At 49.4% G+C, this 25534-nt stretch overlaps 1 protein-coding gene across 7 annotated transcripts in view; it reads right to left on the bottom strand.

Moving 5' to 3' along the window:
- unc5cb (unc-5 netrin receptor Cb) overlaps positions 1–24836 on the bottom strand; it is a 49035-nt gene extending 24199 nt beyond the window's left edge. For 2 of the 7 annotated variants that reach the window (XM_049020700.1, XM_049020699.1), the window contains exons 1-3: positions 24307–24835; positions 3677–3907; positions 1407–1550 (exon numbers count right to left, since the gene is read on the bottom strand). In XM_049020700.1, the coding sequence (XP_048876657.1) occupies positions 1407–1550; positions 3677–3907; positions 24307–24418 (487 nt within the window). In that variant the 5' untranslated portion in view covers positions 24419–24835. Of the gene's footprint in view, positions 1–1406; positions 1551–3676; positions 3908–24306 lie in introns of all 7 variants that reach the window. The other 5 variants (XM_049020704.1, XM_049020703.1, XM_049020698.1 and 2 more) reach the window with 4 other exon arrangements.
- Positions 24837–25534: the final 698 nt, after the last annotated feature.

The raw sequence follows: 25534 nt of genomic DNA, 5'->3' as shown, positions 1-25534 counted from the left end.
TGTGACTCTTTATGCTCAACTGGTTGATAGATACAAAATCTTGGTCTGGATTTGTAGCTTCTGCACCTGGAAAGGCCAACACTGTTTCTACATTTACAGTGGTGATGAAAATGATGCATGTGGCCCTGTTTGAAGTGAATAATGTTTTTGCCATTTATTTAGACCAATGAGTTGGCTTGGGGTGTATTTATGTGCTGTGTTCACACCATTCAGCACCTTGGAGGGGGGGAGGTGTCAATATCATTACAACTGCTCGGGGGGGGGGGGGGGTCCTGCGCTGTCTGGCCAATAGCAGTGCTCAGGATCATGGTCGGCCCTCCTCACACCCAGCTTTCCCTCTTTAATCGGGCAGGGTGGCCAGTCCAGAGTAGGGCCCTGATGGCACGATCTGATTGGTTCAGGCAAAACGTGATTAGCTCAGGCAAAATGTGACTGGCTCAACCAAAACCGGAAGGGATCTCTGCCACTAGGCTATGGATGGATCTTCTTTTATACAGACGTTTTGGCTAAGCCGATGAAGTCAAACAAGGTCGAATGCACTCAAAACTGACACTTCATTAGAAATACCTGCCAATATAGCTTGAAATGGAAGGTGGAAAAACTGGTACTCATATTTGTAGATGTGTGTTTACGCATGTTGAATATATCTGTTACCTGATCCTGTGATTTATCTGGCTAGAAGTCAGAAAGTGTTCTAAGTTCACAGAAAAGAACTAGTTGAAGAACTAGGTTTATCCTGAATGAAGAGCTTCATGATTTAATGAATATAATACATGACTAGAAGTAAGAATAATAAAGAGCAATATAAACTATATAGATTTTGAACAGAACCTGAATGTGAGGAGACAGGCTTATAGTCACACTTCAACAAACAAATGAAACTCCAATACCATGCAGGACAGAGTGACGGACTCATGGGCAATGCGGACAGACAGAGTGACGGTCTTGCCGGTGATGAGGACAGACTTACGGGCGATGCGGACGGACTTGTTGACAATGAGGACAGACTCACGGGTGATGTGGACGGACCGTGTTACGGAGTCACGGGTGATGTGGACGGACAGAGTGACAGACTTACATGCAATATGGACGGACAGAGTGTCGGACACACGGGCAATGAGGATGGACTCATGGGCGATGTGGACGGACAGTGTTACAGACTCACGGGCAATGCGGACAGACAGAGTGATGGACTCGCCCACAATGAGGACGGACAGAGTGACAGAGTCATGCGCAACGCAGACGGACAGAATGACGGACTCACGGGGAAATGAGGATGAACTCACAGGCGATGTGGACGGACAGTATTACGGGCTCACGGGTGATATGGTCAGACAGAGTGACGGTCTCACGCACAATGAGGACGGACACGCAGGCGATGCAGACAGATAGAGCGAGGGACTCACAAGCAATGCGGACATGGGCCTTGCGGCTCTTGGTGGTCCCAGCTGAGCTCCAGGCCACACACTGGCACCAGTAATCCTCCGGACCAAAGAGCTCCTCCACCTGTTGACGTGAGATCTCGATGCTGGCCTCCCTGAGCAGCAGCCCTGTGGGTAAGGGGGTAGGGGGGTCACAGGTCACAAAGACTGTCCCCTGCCAAGTGTCACTAATGCTCTCCTTCCCCTGGAGGGGAGGACACGGAATGCACACACATGCATAGTTCATTGTGGGGACTGTCCATTCATTTCTATGGGCTTAATCCTAATCCCAACAAGGACAACCATAACCCTAACCCAGCCCAAACCTTAAGTAACTAAACAGAATACAAGTCTCTTGGCATTTTTAGTTTTTTGATTGCAGTCACAGATGTTTATAAAATTGAGTTTCCCCTTGAAGGAAAGCTGGTAGTGTTGAATACACACACACACACAAACACACACACACACGCACACACATGCACGTCAGGTAAACATATCTTTATGGGGACCGCTCATTCATTTCTATGGGAAAAATGCTAATGCTAACTATAACAACCTTAACCCCCACCCAGCCCTGACCATAAGTAACCAAGCAAAATACAAGACTTTTTGCATTTTTAGTTTTTTCATTGCAGTCACAGACTTCTATTAAATTGAGATTTCCCTTAAAGGAAGAAAAATGGGTATTCATCACATTGTAGGGACATTGTGTCCCCATAAGGTAAGGTATACCCGCTCACACACATACACACACACACACACACACACACAGGAATCTGCAGCCATCTTCGTTCGTGTGCCACAGACAGGAATTGACCTCATTTATGATCCATCATGAGCATAAATAATTAAAGCTGGAACTCGGAAAGATGGAGAGGGCTGCCTGAGAGGATAGGCCTCATATTTTGGGGGGGGGGGGGGGCACGAAAAGGCAGCATAAAACTGCCTGAGGCTAAGATTCACACAGGACATGGCTCCCCCAAAGAATGAGTAGAGGAAGCGTCTCCTTTAGGGACGGCCCTGAGCGATAGGCCAGCCCCTGTGAATGTGTAGAATCATCCCTGGGCCCTGTCTGCATTCCACCCTCCACAGCGACTCCTACCCGCCCGGTATGGAGAGTAAATACAGATCTCCTCACAGTATTGATGAGATAATGGGCAGGTTCTTGGGGTGGAGGTACACTGACGCGTGCTCTCAGGGAGGAAGGCAAGCCTTACGTATCCATCAAGAACTCCCAAGAGAGTGCTCTCCTGCTGGCAACCTATTGGTAGCTGGGAAAATCCATTTTAAGGAAGCTAATGATCTGGATCTTGATGTTGCTAAGCTAAGCCTTAATTTATTTATTTCTGCAAACTCATCCAGAGTAATAATTTCCACTGGGAGCCGGCAAACGGGTCCTCATAACATGACTGTCTCCCCCGACCTGGAGCAAACGTGGGCTAATCTACTCCAGTCGCACACTAGTAGAGCTGGAGATATCGGGTTTCCGCTGAAATAGCTATCGACTACCCCAGTCGGCGTTTATCTGTGGGTCTCTCTTCTTTCAATCAGGCTGAATTACAGCAGAGGCTGCTCAGCGCGGAACCCCGAAGAGCGAAGGCGGGGAGCCTCCCATCGGCCACTTTGGCTTTGACAGCAGTCTTCCTGGTGGGACAGGACAAAACTCCAAGTCCGCTCATGTGGACGCTCATATCTGCTCATATATTGGTTCAGAGAGATAACCAATCAGATTGTGCGGTGGGTCCAAGCAACTAGGGGAGGTGGGGAGACCAAGACATCTGATTGGTTGGTCCCACTTCCTGTAGTTGCTTGAACATTGAACATTTCTGTGTAAGTAAAACTCCCATGAGCTTGCAGTCTCCTTTCTGTATGGACATCTGCATGGCTGCGGAGTACTGGCTATTTGCACTGTGCTACACAGACCTCTACAAACCCCATGTCTGAGGAAAATCCCTATACCAAGAACCTGATACATCTGATAAGATCTCTACTTAAACCTGCCTGCAGAAAAGGGGCCAGTCAATCATATAAGAGAGCTTAGGGGTTGATGAGTAACTGAAAACACGTTTAAACCAGTGTTTCCCAATTCAGTCCTTGGGCACCCATAACCAGTCCATGTTTTTGCTCCCTCTGAGCTCCCTGCCAGACAGTACACATTTTTGCTCCCTGCCAGCTCCCCAAAAACGTGGACCCCAACAGGACTCCACTGATCACAGGATGAGAGAGTCTAAAGGGAAAAGACCAAGGATACCCACCCGAGGTGTCGTCCACACGCTCCTCCACGGTGTGATCTTTCTGGTGCACCCACTCGCTGTTGCACTTGAAGTAGATCTGCGTGGCGGGTGTGGCCTTGCAGTGTAGGATTACCGGCTTGTTCTTGACGATATAGGCCTCTTCCGGTTCTATCAGGAAGTGGGGGAGGGACTCCGGGGGGTCGGAGGGGAACGTCTCGGGAAGCTCACCCAGTCCCAGGAAATCATCATCCACTGCAGAGGGGATGCAGGTGTCAAAAACAATGCTATTATTCACTGGCTAATACAGCACCCTGACTGCAAAGGCTATATCTGCAATAACTACAGTTAGTCGTATCGTTCATCCTACACCAGGAAACTCACAACAGATGCTTGACTGAGCATCTCAATCGAATCTTCAGAGCCAATATTCTGGAGAGATAGAAACACAATGAAGTGTGACCATGACGTTAGCTGATGTCCGTCTCTGTTCTTCTGAGTCTCGTGGCTCCATGCATCAACAAGATTTGATAATTTTGCAGAGGGAGCAGGAAGGGCCTCTCCCTCCATTATTTATCCACTCTCCCCCCCAGCCGGCCTTGCTTTCATGTTCCTGCCCTAGCAATAATGCCAAATTATGAATGTCAACAAAGGATGTGTCAACTACTCTATGGCAGAACAATCGGCTCGGCTACTGAAACACACTGGCAGTTTGCTTTTAAGCCATGACTGCTTTGAGATCTGAAGGGCTGCGTCGGAGATCCCTACTCACAGCGGGATCCCAGAGACAATGAGAGCGCAAGCCTGTCATTAATCATATTAATGAGTGACATCAGAGACAGATATACTGTATCAGACACACAAGTCATAAAGTTTGAAAGGGCTCTGGTCACACAATCACTGAAGGGCCCCTTTTCCACACAGCGGGTATGAGGGTTTAGGCCATTGACAGGAGGGAGGATTGTGGGTAATGGAGAAAAAAGTACGCCAGCTCTCAGGTACAGAGCTCAGTACTGATTGGCCACCATTTGCTCCATCACTATTGAAGGGAGTAAGGCGGCATGGAGAGGGCACGGTCGAGGAACCTGGACACCCTCCAGCAGAAAGGGGGACAGACAGTCACGGAGGTGTGGACATTAAACCCTGAAGAGTACATCACTCTCTCTCTCGCTCTCTCAAGTTAGTTAATTTGGCACAGTGTTAAACAGTAAAACACATCAGAGGGCCTGACTGCTGGCAGAAACTGGAAGCCCTGAATTCCAGCACCTGCTGATGATCCTATTATCAAGTGATGATACGGATGATTGATAGGATGGATAACTGATCCTATAACCAATGTCCAAATCAACCTCACCCTAAGCCCAATATATTGATAATTCTATCATCAATGTCCAAATCTCCCTAACCAGTTCAGATTCTTCTATTCTAAGATTCTGCCATGCTGTCATGGATACTTAGAACAACTTTTCCGGTTCCAAAGACCAGGCACTCAGATCTATTTTAGATAGAGGTTTGGGTGTAGTAGTGTGCGGTCCGAACTCAGTATTACACAGAGCAGGTATTTAAAGAGCCCAGCACGAAGTGGCAATGAGGCTGATTTGTATGTTGGCATGTCCAGACAGATGTAATGGGACATCATAAATCTGATCCTGAGTCAGCAACAGGGGGATAAGTGGGAAACCTGAGAAGGCACGAACACAGAGCAGGTGCTGGCATCTCAGGCATTAAGGTCAGCATGAGTGTGTGATGGGCAACAGCAGGGAGCTGGGCACACACACACACACACACACAGGCCACATATCTATATCTTTATGGGGACTCTCCTTTCATTTCTATGGGCGAAACACAAACCCCAGCAATGATAACATTAACCCCCACCCAACCCTAACTTTAAGCAAAGGTAACCAAATAAAACAGTCTTTTGGCATTTTTAGTATTTCTGATTGCAGTCACAGATTTTTATACATTTTTATACATTCCCCACAATGTAATATATATGCAGCACCCCCCCCCATTGTATTATACAGTATAGCATGCATACCACTTCTTGTTAGTAAGGGAATTTAGCTTCTCTTTCGCAGGATAAACAGAATGAGAGGATATAAGAGCTGCAGGTGGGCCGAGCAGTTCCTGAGGCCCCAGGATAAGACCAGGATGCCGAGAGAGAGCGGCCAGCGTGCTGCTAGCGGAGCGTAAGGGGCAGAGGACAATAAGAGGAGGCCTCTTATCAGACGCTGTGCGGCTCCACAACGCCAGCCTGACTCCAGTCTCCATTCCCCATCAGCCCTGGGCAGCTGGGTCGTTTTCTTAGCTCCAGCCAGTTCCCTCCCGCTTGCCATTTGTGCTTTGTGTCCTCGAATTAGTCCTCACAGGAAGCGAGCCACCAGGACCGACCTTGTCTGCTCTCCTAAGATTCTGGCCACTCAGATCATGTCCCCCCCATGCTGCCTCTGCTCAGATATTTACAGCGTCTGACCCAGGCTTCTATGGGTGTCTCTTAGGACTAGCTGAATTCTGAACTCTCTCACTGTGCGAGGTGTCCAGGGCCCGGAGGGTTAGCCGATGTACTTTCCCACCCCGTGGCCGTTTTCCTGCCTTCTTCTCTGGCTCCTGCAGTACTGATTGCAGAGGTTTTTACGTAAACACCTAAATCTCCCCCACTGACCGCTACATAATGGCTGAGTGTACATTCCCACTTGCTGAATGATTGTTTGCATTTTTCCCCATCAGATTTCATTGGCTAAGTGTCTGCCTGTCCCGTAATTTAGTCTGGGTAACCCTGTCACTATAAGTGATGTGTCTGCCACATCAGCTAATTTGATAATGTCTTTAATGAGGACATCTATCACTCTTGTAGTTTAGAGAAGCAAACAGCTCCATTGCAGGACCCGGTAGTACCGCAGTAATTGCGCCGAACCAATCAGAACCTGTTAGAACGTTTCTACCTGTCAGATGCCGATCATTTCCATAAATCACGGCTTATCTCGCTCCAGTCCAAACACTAGTATTCTGAGTCAAGCTTTTCCTAAGTCTAAAAGCGTGACATCATCAGGCTCACGCTGTCAGCAAGCACTGACTGAAACCCAAAGAAATTTAGCAAATCCACCACACCCCTTACCCATTATCTACAATTTGTCAAGCTATAAATTAACATAGCCAGTCACGTCTGCTGATAACACTGGGTCTATTTCTCTTTTTGTCGCCTGACTCATTACATACATTTAATTTTTCTACCAAATTTACACCCTAGCTGCACTTCTAATTATCCCTCATTGTTGTAACACAGAAAAAGCATTCATTATATTTTTCTCTGCAGTTAAATTGATTCCCATCTTCCCCCATGTGCTTCCACATGAGCTGCTCGGCTTCAGAGAGCTGCAGTGATACCAGGCTCTTCTCTGCTGCGAAACCGTGCACAGAGCCGCACGTCCTGTCATCCTAAGCCTCTCTCTCCCTACCTCTACACATAAATACCATGTTTTGCAGGGTAACCTCCCACCTTCTACTCACTGTGCATCTACACCTTCTTTTCAGCTTAGATTTCTCTGTAAATGAGCGAAACGTACCTCAGACACAGTAGTTAGGATCTACAACATAGTCTCTAACCAGGGTGCCTCTAACTAGGCCAGGCTATAAGAGGGAAAATAGGTTGGCAAGTATCTCTCTCTAGGAGCGGAACTTTACAAGTTGTGTTAAACATCTCACCATCAAAATTTCATCTAACATGCTCCCAGTTTACACTGGCTGCATGTAAATCATTCATTAACACCTCATAGATGCTCCAGTTGGATGATGTACACACGAGTGTGATGAAAGTGCTCAGGGTTTAACTCCTCCCACATGTATCTGATGCCCGGCTCCCTGAACGGGTCGCGAACTACTGTCTGTCTCGGTCTCCGCAAGTTTTCAATCAAAACAACTAACATCATGGTAAGATGAAAGGCAAACTGAGAGGAGGAATAGCTCATGGCTGCTGAAGGAGAACAGGTGGAAGTAAGGTGCCACATGGGCTCTCTGTTTGCACCATCAGCATGGAGGATCTGCACGCATTAAGGGGGACACCAGAGTCTGCCAAGCACTGACTTAATTAGCTCTCCGATCTGGTACCGACTAAGGTGCTCCATATCCGACTAACGAACTCCTTCTGCTCCCGGAGACACTCAGAGAGAAGGTCCTGCAACACATTTCAATCCACCTGGTCTTATCATGATCTACGTCCAGCAGAGGTGGACAGTTCAGGTCCAGCTGAGTGCAGAGAGTCAGTCACAGAGACTCAACTGGTTGGCTGAAACAAATTCTTGGTCTGGATTTTTACTTTCTGGACCTGAAGTTTCCACCTCTGACGTTCAGCCGGGCCCTTGCAGAACATCACGCCGAAGTCACAATTTTGTCAGGACAGGGAGTGGCCCTGCTCACACAGTGCTGATGAGAAACCATCCCTAATGGCACCGGGGTGGCGGGGGGGGGGGGTCAAACGTCTGTGGTCACCTCCTCTCATACCCAAGGTCAACAAAGCCCTCCAAGCTGCACGCAGAAGGACACCTCATCCACCTCCCATCCCATCAACAAGTCCCGCCGGTGAGAGCTGTATTCCAGAGCCAGCTTATGCCATCAGCACGTCCCGCACTTCAAACAATCCCCGAAACCCCCTTCCCCAGCACACGAGAGCAGCTGTACCAGCGGCCCCCGATGCTCCTGCTTTGAAGCCCTCACTGGCCGCATTAGGGGGCGCTGTTTGCGTACCGCTCCTCCCCCTGTCCCCGTTTAATCTCTCAGCCCCAGCTCACCACCCCTCTAACCCCCCCCTCCCCCGAGTGACTCTGAATAGGAAGCGGGAAACTGCCTCTAGGACTCCAGGGCTGACAGCAAGCAGGCGCCTTCAAGCCGCTAGCGGACAGCGCCTGACAGGCGGGGTCACCTTACTCCCCGCGCGCCACCGTATTTGATGAGCTACACAGAGCACCTGCATGTAACACCCCCAGCTCCGTCGCATCCTCAGCAGGGGGGGGTTTGCTGACACTAATCGAGCCGGGGCACGGCTCAGCGATCCCATGTGCTTCCAGGGCCACCTTAGCGAGGAGCCGGGACCCCTACGAGACCCTCCATCTGCCTGGGTCTTAACCAGCCCCGTCCTACTCATGCCGGCACATTCCGTACAGTCAGCTGCCCGGGGATGGTATAGCTCTCTCTCACGGAGTAACAGCGCTAGACAGCCGTATAAACACCACGTAACGCCAAGGTTTGGCTGATCCATAGGATAGGAGACGTGAACAGCGGGCAGCGTCGAGAGGAAACCTGATTCCACCATGAGGCACGCATCTGGCTCAGGGGAGTGCGGCCGGCATTTCAGGGGCAAAACGCTCCTGTGATTGTCCACAATTCAAAGCCACAGTTGTCTGCTTTCATCAGTCCGCTACGATGCATCTGATTCCAGCACTGATCACAGGAATGGTTCAGCCACACAGATGTGCACAGGCACACACACACACATACACTCTGCTCTGTTTCCTTTGGAAGTCCTGTATGTCTGGGCTCTGTATTCTTTGGAACTGTTGCACCTATGCACTCCTCCCTGTGCGTGTATGGTGGGAAAATCTGGTTCATTTGAGCAGACCCCTCCCCAGCTCCATAGGCAGTATCTGCTAATGATAACACGACTGTACTTAACCAGGCTTTGTGGGGCGTGACACGCTGCACGGGACCCCGAGCGCCTCTCCATCTGCCATTAAACAAATGGCGCGTGATGCAGTGCCTTGCGGCTATCGCTCCCCCTGCGGGCGACGCGCTCACATTAGGGAGCTAATCGGCCCGCTGATCTGCCTCTGGAAAGCGCTTTTTGACGCGTGGGGAATTTTGCCGGGTGTAGATGCTTATCGATGCAGGAAAGGGTGACAATTGTCCATGGCCATGCCTTCAGGAGGCCACTAGTCACAGAGAAAGGGGGACCGAACGCAGGCGGGGTGTTTGGGGCGCCTCACGCTGGCAGGTTGGGGGAGAGCAGCAGGGTCCATCAGACTGCAGCTCGGTAGCAACTGCGAAGCAAACGGCGAGACTCACTGGCCAAAACACAAGCCCAGATTAGGGTGGAGAACCTTATATTAACATGGAGAGTTGTGGTTAAGACTCCATTTGCAGACTTCAAATCCTCTCTTTGCAGAGTCATGGGAACAATAAAGAAGGTTTCAGTGGACACACACACACACACGCACACACACACAAAGCAACACCGCCCCCCCCACACACACACATACACACACAAAGCAACACCGCCCTCCCCCCACACACACACGCACGCACACACACACACACACACACACACAAAGCAACACAGCCCCCCCCACACACACACACACACAAAGCAACACCACCTTTCCCCCCCCACACACACGCGCACACACACACACACAAAGCAACACCGCCCCCCCACAGACAAACACACACACACAAAGCAACACCGCCCCCCCACAAACACACAATATGCAATGCAACTCCACCTCCACCACACACACACACACACACACACACACACACACACACACACACACACACACACACATGATCTCTAGGCCGCTTTCTGGCAATTATGCTACAGTTCATTGAACGTCTATTATATCTGGGTTCTGCAAGAAAAGGGAGATTAAATACTGTGTGTGTGTGTGTGTGTGTGTGTGTGTCTGCATTTTGCAGTATTATCTGACTTGGGGGGGGCGGGAGGGGGTGCTTGTTAATGAAAACATCCTCAGCAGCTAACAGCACTGACTCTAATGGCAGATTGCTCTGGGGATGCAGTTTGCATTCTGGCCGACGGGGGTGGGCCTTGTAAGGGGGGGGGGGGGGATTCCAGACCTTAACTAATGTTTGAGCTGAGCAGCTCTGAAAGGGTCTCGGGGCGCTCCTACTGCGCAGGAGAGCTGCTGTCCGGGTCTGAGCAGGGCAGGGCGGCCCGTCGCGGAACACAAGCCCACACATACAGTCTGTTACTCTCCCCAATGATCTTCTATATGCAGACCTTATATAACGCCACATAAACAAAACTCCCAAAGGAGTAAGAGTGGGTCTCGGGGTCAATTAGACGGCAGACGCAACTGAACAGAGCAGCTGAACCAGATTACTAATTACCATAACTATTAATCTGCCTCGTTGTTGCTAAAATACTTTGATCATCACAGCCTCCCTGCCGCCTCCTCTGCGGCGTCCCCAGGCCACCCCCCCCAGGGAACCACTCCCTGTATCTCTGCCAAAGCCTCTTCGTTACCTGGCCAATCCCTCACTTCATTCATGTCCTCCTCCATCACCCCCTTGCATACCCCCCACACAGGGCACTGTCCTCCTCCATCACCCCCTTGCATACCCCCCACACAGGGCACTGTCCTCCTCCATCACCCCCATGCACCTCCCCGCTGCCCCTCCTCCATGACTCCCCCTTCTCCAGCATGGAGAGCAGTATGGCCCATTTCCTGTTACAAGCGACTAATTCTGTTTCCTTGGCAACAAAGAGCTTGCATACCTCACATTGGCATGTTACCTCTGCTCTCTCCCTCTCTTTCGGGCCATTATGGCATCACTGCCCAGTAAACACTTCTGAGTCTGATCTCCAGGGGTCAAGTGGCCAAAGAGTGGAATTATTCACTCAGAGCCTCGTCAACATAGTGTCGACTCATCCTTTACAACCAGCCACAGGACCGAGCATGAGCCTCCTGGTCTCGCTGGTGCGGCCCCCTGTCATCAACACCATTTCTCCCCCACTTGGAAATGGATATTTAAGAACCGGGGAGCTAAAAGCTCCTGTTTGGCTTGTTTAAACAGGGAAAGCAGCACGGGGGCCCTGGCCTCTCATTTCCTTTGCTAGTCTGTGTTTTCTCAGAGGACAAGGCCAAGCAGAACGCTCCCAGACAGCCAGAGAACGCTGAAGCTAATCTGCTAAATGGCAGCCAGGCGTTCCCGGGGACGTGCGTGGGAAATGTTGTGCCGCACCAAAATGGGCAAATGTGGACAGAGGGTTTGACTGAGGAACTCCACATAATGAATAGCGTTCGCATACATTTCTTTAATGATATAACGGACACAGCCTGAGAATACTTGTGCATTTCCAGACAGCAGTCATTCAACATGTGAGCAAGGGCAGTAAAGGGTGGAGGGAGATAACAAGCGAGGGCAGGGGCAGTAAAGGGTGGAGAGGGATAACAAGTGAGGGCAGGGTCAGTGATGGGTGGAGAGTGATAAGTGAGGGCAGGGCAGTAAAGGGTGGAGAGGGATAAGTGAGGGCAGGGGCAATAAAGGATAGAGGGGGAAAACAAATGAGGACCGGGGCAGTGATGGGTGGAAAGTCATGCTCTTGCTGGAGGGCATGATCTGGTGAACTTCATGCTTTATTCTCATGGTACTTTCACCATTTTCCTAATGATCCTCACAGCTAACTTGTTTTCAAACATCACAGTACATTAGACTGTTCATTAGTATGTGTTTGTGATAGGCCAAGAAAATCGATAAGCCTACAGCATTGACAGTTTCTCGGCAGAACTAGAGCTCGTTATCGATTAGAAAAGAGCTGGGGATCAATATGGGGCTCGCCTCTGCAGAGAGAGGGAAGGTGAGCTGGCCTCCCAAGGATGCCAAGGATGCAGGACACCCACGGGTACCGGGAAGTGGAATGCAGGAGAGTGGTGGGACTAACACAGGCCCAAAACAATATCAAGTTCATTTTGTTACTCTGAGGAGGTCCAAAGGAATCTGCATTGTGTCTGTGAGTAGCAGAGGTTCCTCAGTAAACTCACCCTGCCGTGTTACAGAAAAAAACTTTATTTTTAGTTTATTCCCAGAGTCCATGGAGACTAAACTTCTCACAGTCTGCAGAAGGTCAGTACTTTACTGATCTTGATGTCAACACCAGCCCCCCTGTTCTGCTGACAGTCAAACCATCTACCGGTTTATACAGTTACATTGCATTTTTTTGTTCTGTTTTCAGATTCTCAGAATCACTGGCGCTGTGAAAAGCTAAAGAAGAGCGTAGAGGTGGGAAGACACTCTCAGACGGCAGTGTGAAGCTGCCAGGAAGTGAGCAGTGATTCTGAAACATCAGTGTGGTCATCTCTCTGCTTAAGGAAACATACTCAGCGGTATAAACAAGCAAAGCCAGATGGCACTGTGGTCACTTCCGTGGGCTCCCCAAACATTTCTGTGTAGGCGCAAGCCCACAGCTTGGTGATGAGCACTCCCTCACCCAGTGACAGGCTCCCGCAGCTCAAATCAGGGTCAGTCGTCATCTGTAGGTCATGTACGCAATTAAAGTCATGGTTCAATGATGCAAGACATCCTTCGATTTGCGCGGTATTGAGAGTAATATCGTTTCATTCGAGGAGATGTGAGTCGGGGCGTTGATGTGTGTCACACAGAAGGTGTTACGGTGTTACTTCAGACGTGAGCAGCCTTTATTAAAGCACGGGTGACAAGATGGAAATGCAGAGCAGCCTCGAGTTGGCAAGAAGCGCATGAGAAACGCTGCATGGTACGAGGTTCATCATCTACTGAAGGACACGGGCCTACAACAGTGCCCCTAACCCTAACCCTACAATATTGCCACGTAACCCTAATGCTAATTACAGAAGACACAGAGCTCCACCATCTCAGAGCACCAACAGCATCTACAGAAAGCAGGCCAGGTGATCAACACCCTCAAACACAAACTGTCTTCACAATTGAGTGAGGTGATTTGGCAGAAAAATATAAAATAAAAATATGGGGCTGAATAAGCCTGAGGAAGCAGTTTCAACAAAGTTGCAGCAGTATAGGATCCAGTTTGTATAGCAACTGCATGATTGAACATCCATGCATCTGAATATCAATTTAGCCCTTTCAGTCATAACTGACTTATTGATATCCAAGGCCAATTGAAACAACCCCGCAAACACTTCCAGGAGGGACACTAACAGACAGTTTGCCCTAACACTGTATGGTGTTAATCAGGCACAACAAGCAGAAGGTCATTCTCCTGGTATCCATCCAAGGTTCTGATGTGTGACTCGCAGTTACTGTGTGCCATCAGGGCATCTCACTTTGACTGCTCTACATACATACGATGCTCAGCATCAAATCAGCTGACCAAACCTCAAACGCACAGCTTGAGAGATTCATCAAGTGGACAGCCTCACCAGAAATCAAAGACTGCCTCCATTCCCTCTAAATGGTGATGAGGTCACTTCCTGAGAACTGTACTTTTCATAGAACAGCTGGAAAAGCCTGAAGGGGCAAAGAAAGTTCTTCTGTCAACCATGGAAAAAGTATAGAGTCCTGTGCCACTGCAAAAGGGACAGAGAGGACGGCAACCTGTGCCACTGGAAAAGGGACAGAGAGGACGGCAACCTGTGCCACTGCAAAAGGGACAGAGAGGACGGCAACCTGTGCCACTGGAAAAGGGACAGAGAGGACAGTAACCTGTGCCACTGGAAAAGGGACAGGGGACGGCAACCTGTCCCACTGCAAAAGGGACAGAGAGGATGGCAACCTGTGCCACTGCAAAAGGGACAGAGAGGATGGCAACCTGTCCCACTGTAAAAAGGACAGAGAGGAAGGCAACCTGTGCCACTGTAAAAAGGACAGAGAGGAAGGCAACCTGCCCCACTGCAAAAGGGACAGAGAGGATGGCAACCTGTCCCACTGTAAAAAGGACAGAGAGGAAGGCAACCTGTGCCACTGTAAAAAGGACAGAGAGGAAGGCAACCTGCCCCACTGCAAAAGGGACAGAGAGGATGGCAACCTGTCCCACTGTAAAAAGGACAGAGAGGATGGCAACCTGTGCCACTGTAAAAAGGACAGAGAGGATGGCAACCTGCCCCACTGCAAAAGGGACAGAGAGGATGGCAACCTGCGCCACTGCAAAAGGGACAGAGAGGATGGCAACCTGTCCCACTGTAAAAAGGACAGAGAGGAAGGCAACCTGTCCCACTGCAAAAGGGACAGAGAGGATGGCAGTCTGTCCCATTGCTAAAGGGACAGAGTGAATGGGGGCCCACTGCAAAAGGGACAGAGAGGACAGGAGAAGCACTACCTACAAACCACCCGAAAGAGACCCAGCCACTCCTCCGGTCGTGTGACTAGGGTGGCATGGCTTCAGACACAGTGAACCAGGAGCTCTCACCTCTTAAATCTAGGGGGAGCTGCTGAGCTTGGTCAGGCACCCCCCCTGCAGCCACCGGGGAACGGCCCTTGCAAGAACGGCCCACCGACATTAATCTTTAAAGAGCCGGTAATATTTCAGCGGGGACATACAACACATACACATCCTGATGGGGGCCAGCAGGGCTGTCAGAAAGCCCCCGACCCCCCCATGAGAGGACAGACAGGGTTAGGGCAGCATGGAGCCACTCTGAAAGGAGCCATTGTACTCATACAGCAGAGGCCCGAGGTCTGGGGGTCCTCCCTCACCACAGTACAGTATTCATACTTCAGGCATGGGGGCTGTAACTCACTAAGCTTCCCGACCCCCCCCCCCCCCCGATCCCTACAGGACGTTGTTTCCAGAAGACCTGGAAGTGGAATCTGTTGAAACAGCTTGTAGCTCAAAGTTATGGGGACAGTTTAACTCCTTAATAAATTCAAGGGGAGTGTGAGTGAGTGGCGGGGGGGGCTGTTGGACACCAAACAATGGCCATCTCATCCACCCAGGCAGCCCCCGCACCCTGCATCCGGCCCAATCAGTCTCTGGCAGTCGCCGATCCCTCCCGTATTAGGAAGCATCCCACGTCATACCGCCACCGAACCGTGTCCGCAGTTCCCTGCATGAGAAGGGAATGGCGACGACGGTGCCAGGGGAGTGGAGAGGAGGCAGGGCCTGATGGAGAGGTGTCCTGCTGAGGGACATCACCTTGGGGTCAGTAATCATGGATGAAAGTGTATGCTGCCTTTGGTGTGGCTTTAAGGCACCTCAGCACTTTACTGAAAGATATCAGGGCTAAAGGGCTTTTCAGCTCTGTGCTCAGGAGGGCGGGGAACCACAGACACACACACACATGCACACAGCCACCCACACACACACAAATACGCACACAAACAGAAACGCGCACACGCACACACACACAGAGACGCACAGAGGCGCACAGAGATGCACAGAGATGCACAGAGACACACAGAGGTGCACAGAGACACACAGAGATGCACAGAGACACACAGAGGCGCACAGAGACGCACAGAGATGCACAGAGGCGCACAGAGATGCACAGAGACACACAGAGATGCACAGAGACACACAGAGACACACAGAGATGCACAGAGACGCACAGAGGCGCACAGAGATGCACAGAGACGCACAGAGGCGCACAGAGACACACAGAGATGCACAGAGACGCACAGAGACACACAGAGACGCACAGAGACGCACAGAGGCGCACAGAGATGCACAGAGACGCACAGAGGCGCACAGAGACGCACAGAGGCGCACAGAGACACACAGAGATGCACAGAGACGCACAGAGGCGCACAGAGGCGCACAGAGACACACAGAGATGCACAGAGACGCACAGAGACACACAGAGACGCACAGAGACGCACAGAGATGCACAGAGACGCACAGAGGCGCACAGAGACACACAGAGATGCACAGAGACGCACAGAGATGCACAGAGGCGCACAGAGACACACAGAGATGCACAGAGACGCACAGAGACACACAGACGCGCACAGAGACGCACAGACACACACAGAGATGCACAGAGACGCACAGAGACGCACAGAGGCGCACAGAGACACACAGAGACGCACAGAGACGCACAGAGACACACAGAGACGCACAGAGACGCACACACCCCTAGCTATTTCCTTCTGTCTTCCCCGTCTCTGCAGCGCTCAGAGCTGTGTCACACTCTAACACGTCACGTCTTCCACGTCGAGCAGATTGCCATCCCAGGTTTATTCTTACACACATCTCTCCATCTGCTTTTCTCCGGAACCCTTCACCCCACCCCCCCAAAAAAAGCGTACAGTGAGCGGAGAGGGACTTTAGGGCCCCCATCTGAGTCACCCACACGCCACTCACCAAAAACACCACTTACATCCACAGCCAACCTCTTCTCATCTCTCCTTCCATTTCAGGGTGTAAGACTTGGGGGGGGGGGGGGGGGGGGGGTCAGGAAATAAGCACAATCCATCTTTGCTTCTGACCCTCTAAGGCTTCTAAACGCATCCAGCCCCACAGGCCTTATCCTTACACCCTACTGCTCCTGTTCCACTGATCCCAAATCAGCAGTCTCTTTCTTCACTCCCCCCCCCAGCCGTTTTCATTAAACCAAACCCACAAAGCAAGCCTCCGACTCCAGGCCCCCACGCCAGCATCTCCTGCCTGTAAGACCAGCCCCTTACACAGGTAACCGCATAAACAGGCACAGGCACTTCCGCAGAGCAGAGAGGGGAAATCAGGATGAATAAAGCCCAAACACAGGCAAACTCGACACGGCGAGGACCAAGGTTACTGCAGAAAGACCCGATCCACAAACCAGCTCCATATTAACCATGGATCAGAACTTTCTCTCTCTCTCTCTCTCTCTCTTTCTCTCTCACACACACACACACAGTTCTTAATCTCATACGATTCACATACCTCCGAGAGAGAACATTGTGGAGATGTTTTGGTTGAATAATTTAATTTCTACAATATCATTCCTCTCCTGTAACAGCAGCAGAATGATTTACTGCAACTGACAGCTCATTCAGACCTCAGGCTTATTCATTTCTGAAGATCCATCTGACAGTCTTTTGCGAGAATATTATTCTGTATCAGCACCGCATTTTTACTATATATGATTTATATGCATTTAAGTCTCATAAAGGCCATTATCTCTCCAAAAATAACATACTCTCCGATGAACTTGTATGTTTACAATGTTTACTTATCGAGCGCTGGCATCCATAACGGCATTAATAGCGGCACAGCACGGTAACACATCCATACTGTAAATCTCTGTCACTTCCTGTCTGGATGAGACATCAGGGCGTATTAATCAGCCGAACGTAGGGTGCTGTGCGGCTCAGTGCATTGTGCTTGTGATTAAAAGGTCACTGGTTTGAATCCCATCCTTCGTCGAATGTCTACAATGTACAATGTCTACAATGTCCCTTGAGCAAGGCCCTTAACACACTGAAACACTCGAGGCGCGTCAGATAAATAGTTTGATCCTACCCTCGTACCGCAACCACCTATGCATGCCTCAATGGAGAGAAGGTGGGATATGTGAAAGGAAGCATCCCAACATAAAATAAAACATCATTTAATTGCTCGAATGGTGCGAGACGTCCAGTCCAGGGCACAAATACCCGCAGTGAATATGCCCTTGGGTGCCAGGAAGTGCCCAGGGGTCAGTGAACTTGCCCGCAGGAGCAGCAAACATTTTGGATTTGGGTGTTACTTTACACAGCTTTGACTGTCGATATTTCTGCGACATGCAGTTTAGATTTAATCAGAAGGACCTACTTATTCGGCCAAGAGCTGGAACGGTGCTTTAATAAAAGATTCAAGCTGTTTTCTAGTCACTGGTGTATTGTTCTGCTAGTTACTGAATACAAACAGGAGGCTGGGGAGGCCCGTGCCTTTGTGAGGGGGGGGAGATCGTGGTTTTGAACCTGATGATATCTCTCAGACCAATACGTGCAGCTCCACTGAATCCTATACAAAGTGAAGGACGTTTCTGTACAGCGAGCACCACAGGAGGACAAACACAGGGCTGACGCTCCCCCTAACTTTCTCCTGCAGAGAAAAACAAAACAGCACATTTATCTGTGAACATGGAGACAATATGAGAGGGAGGGGGAGGTGCAGGGAGGCGGCCAGCAAGCCGCCAGGCGTAAGGAGCAGGGGGCCAAAAAGGGCAGGGGGGGGAACGTGTATCAGACAGTTCATTCAAAGCAGCCTTCCCATCATACCCTGGACTTCCTGGGTGTATACACACGCAGACACACACACACACATGCAGACACACACACACACGCAGACACACACACACATGCAGACACACACACACACGCAGACACACACACACACACACACACACGCAGACACACACACACATGCAGACACACACACACACGCAGACACACACACACATGCAGACACACACACACACACGCAGACACACACACACATGCAGACACACACACACACACGCAGACACACACACACATGCAGACACACACACACACACATGCAGACACACACACACACACGCAGACACACACACACATGCAGACACACACACACACGCAGACACACACACACACGCAGACACACTAAACAAGGGATAAATGGTAACATTGAGAGAAGCTGGACAAAGGGAGGTGCTCCACCGCCCTACTCCTTATAAACGGGCCCATTTTTGGAAACATGTCTGCAGAGAAGCTTGTTTAATCCTCTCCTCCCGCCCACGGGGGCGCCGCCGGCCTGAGAGCAGCCTTTCTTCTGACGAAACCACACCCCGCTGTTCAGGAAAAGCTGACCTTGCGTCTCTGTCCGTGCTCCAAGCCCACGAGCGGCTGCAGCGCTGGCACCCGGCGTGAGCGGCTTTTCAAAGGGCCTTTTGCTGCCCTTAACACTGTTAAACTCACGTCACTTTAAGGAGATACACTAGACCATAATCCTCCTGGATGGATTCCCACTATGCCCGACAGGCCGTGACCGAAGGGAGTGAGAAGATCTGGAACAGAGGACTAAGCGTAGAGTAGAGGAGCGAGCCCAGGACACCGGCCAGCACTGGGACACCATAGAGACATCAAACGTGCTTCTCTGTCTAGTAAACACTGAGGTGTTTTGTGGGTATCCTTCCTGAGCCTGATGAAGAGTCTAACCTCACATTTTGGCAACCCAAAATATCAGGATACAGAACAACTATCAGCCTATCAAAATGACCAATGATACGTACAAAAAAAAACAAAAAACGTTAAATTCCATAGATTAAAACTTTTTGCTCCCCCCTGTGGACAAGTGACGGCAACTGTTTTCAGACCCTACCAAACCAATTCAGAGGCAAAATCCCCCGCTTCCTGCTACCAGATAGCTGTCTGCACGTCGTAAATCCTGTGCCTTTCGTCCTGAGATCAGGCATCATTTTTCTCCTGACAAATATGATGCGACGTCTGCATGACCTCAGCCTGCAGCTGCACGCCTGCCTGGCGTCCGTCGGAGGACACTCCCTCCCGACTACTCTTGTTTCAGGAGACTCAACTCAGGAGATGCCTGTGTTAAGCACCCCCCCCCCCCACATGAAGGTGACCTGTACTATACCCCTGCTGTGGTAAATGCTTGTCTTTCAGCCAGAAATGGGACTCAAGGTGTCAACCGCACACTTCATCTCCTCTCTGGAAGGAGCCCATGACGGAGGCCACAGAGAAGATGGAAATGCAAATTCAAAGACTATGTTTCCACAGAAACGCTGCTCAGATTTCAGGGGGGGGGGGGAGCACAGCGCGCCATTGGACGACAGGAGCGGGACTGGCCCTCACGGCATTCAGGGTGTTTAGCGTTACAAGCCCCTCCCTGGGTCGCTCTCTCGAACCCGCTCCTCCTTTGGGTCCACAGGTCATGTGTGTCCAAGCAGGAACATGTTCACGGGATAAAGTGACGAAAGCATTGGGTGGGGGGGCAGGGCGATGAAGGACACGATGCATTTTGCGGTGGGGGGGGGGGTGTATACTCATATAACATTTGTTTACGGATCGCTAATAACAAAGTTTGCTAAGTGGGGGGAAGGAAGTTTTCAGAAAATCGTCTCACGACCCCCCTCCAATTATTTGCTGACCCACCCTTTGAGAACCGCCGCTGATACTAAGTAAACTACTCACTGCGTCGTTTGTGGAGGACAGGATCACCGAACGGGTTCCCAAACTCACCTTCATTAAGCGTAATTCCACACTGAGCTTAACACGAAGCAGCACATCAGGCAGCAGGGTTAAAATATAATAAATAAATAAATAAAAGCCAGCCGGGATGCCACCAGGGGGCGTGTCGGTCAAGGCACTGCAGTGACCTTATGGTTCCTTTGTGACGTGACAAAAACAGCTGTATGTATTTCTGGCAGCCGCCGCAAGCCTGAGCCCCTGGCCCCCAGGACTCTGAGGGGGGGTTTCCAAGGTGGACCAGGTCTGATCTGCAGAAATGCTGAGAGCTACCTGAGGAATGCGATAGGAGGCTGGCATCCTCTCCTACCCCTTCAGGCGAGCAACATGCGGCGTCGCAAGAAAGGGAGAGACAAAGCAGGCAGCTACACTGTCAGAAAAAAAAAGTACCAATATGTACCTTTGCTGGTCACTGGGGCTGTACCCTTAAGGGCCTGCCAAATGTACCCTAGCTGTAAGTATTTGTACCTTTTAAAACACAGAAATAGACTATGAGGGACATTTTTGCACAGCTGAAGGCACATTGATGTTTTGTACCTTGGCCATGCTCCTGAGAGTCCATTTCTGTACTTTAAAAGGTACAATTACCAACAGCTATAGAGTACAATTGGCAGACCGTTGAGGGTGCAGCCCCAGTGACAAGAAAAGGTAAAAACTGGTCCACTTTCTTCTGGCAGTGTAAACCTGTAAGCAGAACCCATCTTTGAAGGGGGTCTTGGGACATCGCAGGAAATCAGCTTCGAGAACTGCAGCCGCAAGTGTGCAGATCTGATCTTTATAAAGACAGACAGGGGCTGTACTCTGCCTTCATGCAGAGCTACACTGTGTGTGTTTTAGCACCTGAAGCCAGGCTCTGTGAGAATGCATACAAACTACCGGGGGTATATAGGTAGGCAGAGCAGAGCAAACTGTCAGCTGGAACTCAATGGAGAGCCAGGCTGGACTATTGGGCCAAAACCAGCCCCGGTCAGGAGGAGGAGGAGAAAAGAGAGAGGCAAAGGGGCAAAGGAGCAACGAGACTATCCGGCAGGGGAGCTAGAAAATTCCGGCACAATTGTACAGCAAAGACCCAGTTTATCCTCATATGGAAGAGAGCGGCAGCAAAAGGGATAAGTAGCAGATACCGGTGCAGTCACTGCCATCCCTGTACACGGGCCCACACGGGGCGATCTGGAGCGCAGACAAGCGGGAGGAGCAGAGAGAAGGTGCGGGTTTGGCCAGCTGGATGACGTCACCAGCAAACACAGGCTTTCACAGCTATGAGTGATGATGCAGGTGCTTTGGGGCACTTTCTGTTTTCCACTGCCTCCCTTGCTGGACGACACACGCCTAAACTGACAGAAAAGATGGTACAGCTACACAAACTGATTTCTGCACCTACCTTAAAACACCCCTTGTCTCCAGCGAAAGGGTTTTATATCCAGTCTCTATTGCACACATGTCACACCATTGCCTGCGATCCCAGGACTTTGCTGGGGTGCTCTGCGCACTAACAACCAGCAGGGGGCAGCACCTTCAGGCTGTCAAAGTAACAGCTAATTGGAATGAGTGCTACCAATCAGGACCGAACTCCTAAAACGCATTCAGTTATCAAGTCACACTACAGTAAGATGTAGGACAATACTTATTTTCAGTGAAACGTACTGTAGAATACAATTTTACAGACCACTGATATTCAGAAGAGCGAAGCCTGCGTGCTGCGCGCCTGGAAGTGAAAACGGCAGCCGTGCTCCCAGGCAGGCGGCCGGCATGTCCTGCCAGCCCCTCCACCGCCGTTCCAGGCACCCGCTACGCCAGCCTCACCGGGCCAGCCGGACCCACTGTCCAAGATCCGGTCTGCTCACTGGTGCATGTACGCACACAGAGCTTACGCAAATGAATAATCTACTACAGACCAATGTATTCATTCAAATGTTAATTGCGTGTACTAATTAACTGCGCCGAAATAACTATAATAATAATCGACCATGTGAGCATGGAAAATAAATACAATACAGTACATATAATATAGGTACTCATATGAGAGCATCTGAAGGCTGCACTGCTGAATAAAACCCGAGGTATGAACCCAAATTCGAACGATGTCGCGGACGCTTCTTCTATAATTCAAACATTTGCTACGTTTTCTTTTAAAGGCACCATTGTTCGCTTTTTACACCCGAACCGCCTTAAATTATTAATTTATTTTTTGTTAAAGTAATTTACTGTAACCTTTGAAGTTCATTGTCTCTGGGTTTTATATTCCAACCATGGTCCGATAATCCAGGAGATTGCAGAGGAACGTTATTGTAATTTCATACAAAAATGAAAAATAAAACGCAGGTAGGACTGAATTTAAATGCGATCATTTTTCCCACAAGTCACAGCACATCTGATTAGTTCTTTATTCAGGACGCCTCCTGAGTTCGGAGCGTCTGTTTTCTACACAATGTAAAACGGCACACTGAAACACTTTCAGACACCTCGTATATCAGAAACCAGAGATTAAGGTAAGGGGAAAAAAACCACATGAAGGCAGATGGGCACCCCGGCGCACTTATTAAAAGATCAAAAAGAATTATATCAGAATAACAAAACGGCAATAATTAGTTTTCGAAAAATTCCAAAGCCAGTCTAATATTGCCAATATAACAACCTGTTAATGATTCTTGAATAAACACACCAATTAAATCATTACTTTAATAATGTTTGACCACCAGGATTAAGCCATGTGTATACGATTACCCTTATTTAAAATAAACCACGATCTTTAATAAATATTTATCAGTCTCTCCTTTATCATTTACTTCCATTTGAAGAGTTTTCAATTTTTCATTCATTGTGATCGCTAACGAAATCAGATACTTTAGCGCATTTTTCCAAGTACTGTGTCGCGCCTCTCCAATAGTTTTTATAAATGTCCGTTTAGTGTCCGCAATTTAAAAAATAAATCAATAACCACGTCAAGTAAAAGTTGGTCCAAATGTCACTGTCCGTTGCACAAAGTATATATTCCAAAAAGATATTTAAAATAAGGCCTAATAGTCCGATAATACGGAGTTACATAATTTTCTTGCCAGTCACCGAGAACAGTTCGCAGTCCAATCGCGCCTTCGCTGAAGCTTTAAATAGGGTCGGACAGTTCCTCCTCTATCAGCCGCATGTAAACCCGTATTATTACATCCATATTATTTCCATCACAGCCGTATTTCCCTTATCCCAGTCAGTATCACAAGACCACGCTCAGTTCTGTTTGAGACGTTTTAAATAGCTATCAGCATGTATAACACCAGGTACGCTCGCTATTCCAAAGCGAAAGAGGCTCGTACACCCATTCATCTCCAATAATGTGCTCATCAATCCATCTCTCAGCCCCTTACCCTAGAGAGGGTCGCGGGGGACTGGAAAAGGGCACAATAAGACTGGGGAAAAGCCTGGACGGGATGCCAGTCCTTCACAGGGCACATTTGCACATAGTATGAGCCATTCAGAAACGCCAATTCATCTAACCGCACGACTTTGGACTGCGGGAGGAAAGCAGCACGACAAGGAAAAAACACCGAAACTGTTCAAATACAGAGTGGGGGCAGAGTTTGAGCTGACCTGAATGTCCATGTGGACTAAGGTGTGATCTGGATGTACTTAAAACAACCAACGGTTTAGTGGTCTATTAATTGTAGATGCTGCTCATTATGAATCCACAAACTCATCAATGTGACTTTTTAACAAAGAGGAATAAACAAACGGTAGCAGCAGCGATCACCTGCATTGCATTTCACCTCCGAGCGTATAGGTGATCTCACCTTGGGCTGCTCCTACGCTGACGAGCAGCAGAAGAAGCGGGCTGGACACCATCCACGTTCCCGGGAAGCATCTAGCAAGCCCGCCGTCGGAGGTCTCAGCACCCTTCCACATGATGGATTCGAAGCCTGGATGAACCCGTTGCTTTTGGACCGCAACGTAGGGTTAAAAAAAACTTGGGAAGCCCTTGGTGAAACCCAGGTGATCCTGGGCTCTGTTTGAAGGAAGATTCAAGAACTTAGGAGAACTTGCTACTCGAGATCGATCCGGCAGGTTGACGTTCAGCGACACCTCGCCGTCCTCAGAAGTGAGAGAGAAGGTGACGCCCGCTCGCTTAATGCTTTCTATCTGAACAAAGTGTGTGAGACGTAAGCTCGGTTCATGATTAGTGCTGCCTATTCGCCTCAGTGATCCATGTAGGGCTGCAGCGGCATCTGATGCTTCCAGACACCAGAGAGCATCCTGCAGGAGCGGTGCTCCAGGAGCAGCCCTCGACCAGCCGGGCTCCAGCAGCTAATCCAGACCCAACCCACCGCCGTCTCTAGCGGCGAATTGGAAAACCCGGCTTGAATTTCGGAACGGATGCTCCCGGCCACCGACAATGCTAAATCTTATCTAAAACAACGAGCTGCAGCGCTTTTCTGTACGTACCACCAATACAGATAAATTTAACACTAAAGACGAAAAATGAAAAGGAAAGATATTCAGTGTCCTCAAAAGCAGAAGGCTTTTCTCGGAAAGAGTAATCGGAGAACCCAAGGCTGAATGGGGTTGTAGATTATACAACTCCGTTCCCAAAAAAGTTGGGACGCTATGTAAAATGTAAATGTGTAAATCATATAAACCAATATTTAATTGAAAATAGAATAAAAAGAGTATATCAGATGTTGAAAGTGAGACATTTTATTGTTTTATGACAAATATATGCTCAGTTTCAATTTGATGCCAGGAACAAGTTTCAAAAGAGTTTGGACAAGGGCAAGAAAAGACTGGAAAAGTTGTCTGATGCTAAAACAAAACACCTAATTCTATATCTCACAACTAATTAGGTTAATTGGCATTGGTCAGTCAGATGATTGGTTATAAAAAGAGCTTCCCAGTGAGTCTCTGTGCAGTGAAGACAGGGAGAGATTCACCACTCTGTGAGAGACTGTGTTTGCAAATAGTGCAGCATTTTGAAAATAATGTTCCTCAGTGTAATATTGTAGAGAATTTGGGAATGTATTACCT

Source organism: Brienomyrus brachyistius, chromosome 7 (assembly GCF_023856365.1).
Source record: "Brienomyrus brachyistius isolate T26 chromosome 7, BBRACH_0.4, whole genome shotgun sequence".
Taxonomy (NCBI): Eukaryota; Metazoa; Chordata; class Actinopteri; order Osteoglossiformes; family Mormyridae; genus Brienomyrus; species Brienomyrus brachyistius.
The sequence above is the reverse complement of the archived record's forward strand: the minus strand, read 5'-3'. Positions and strand labels throughout refer to the sequence as shown.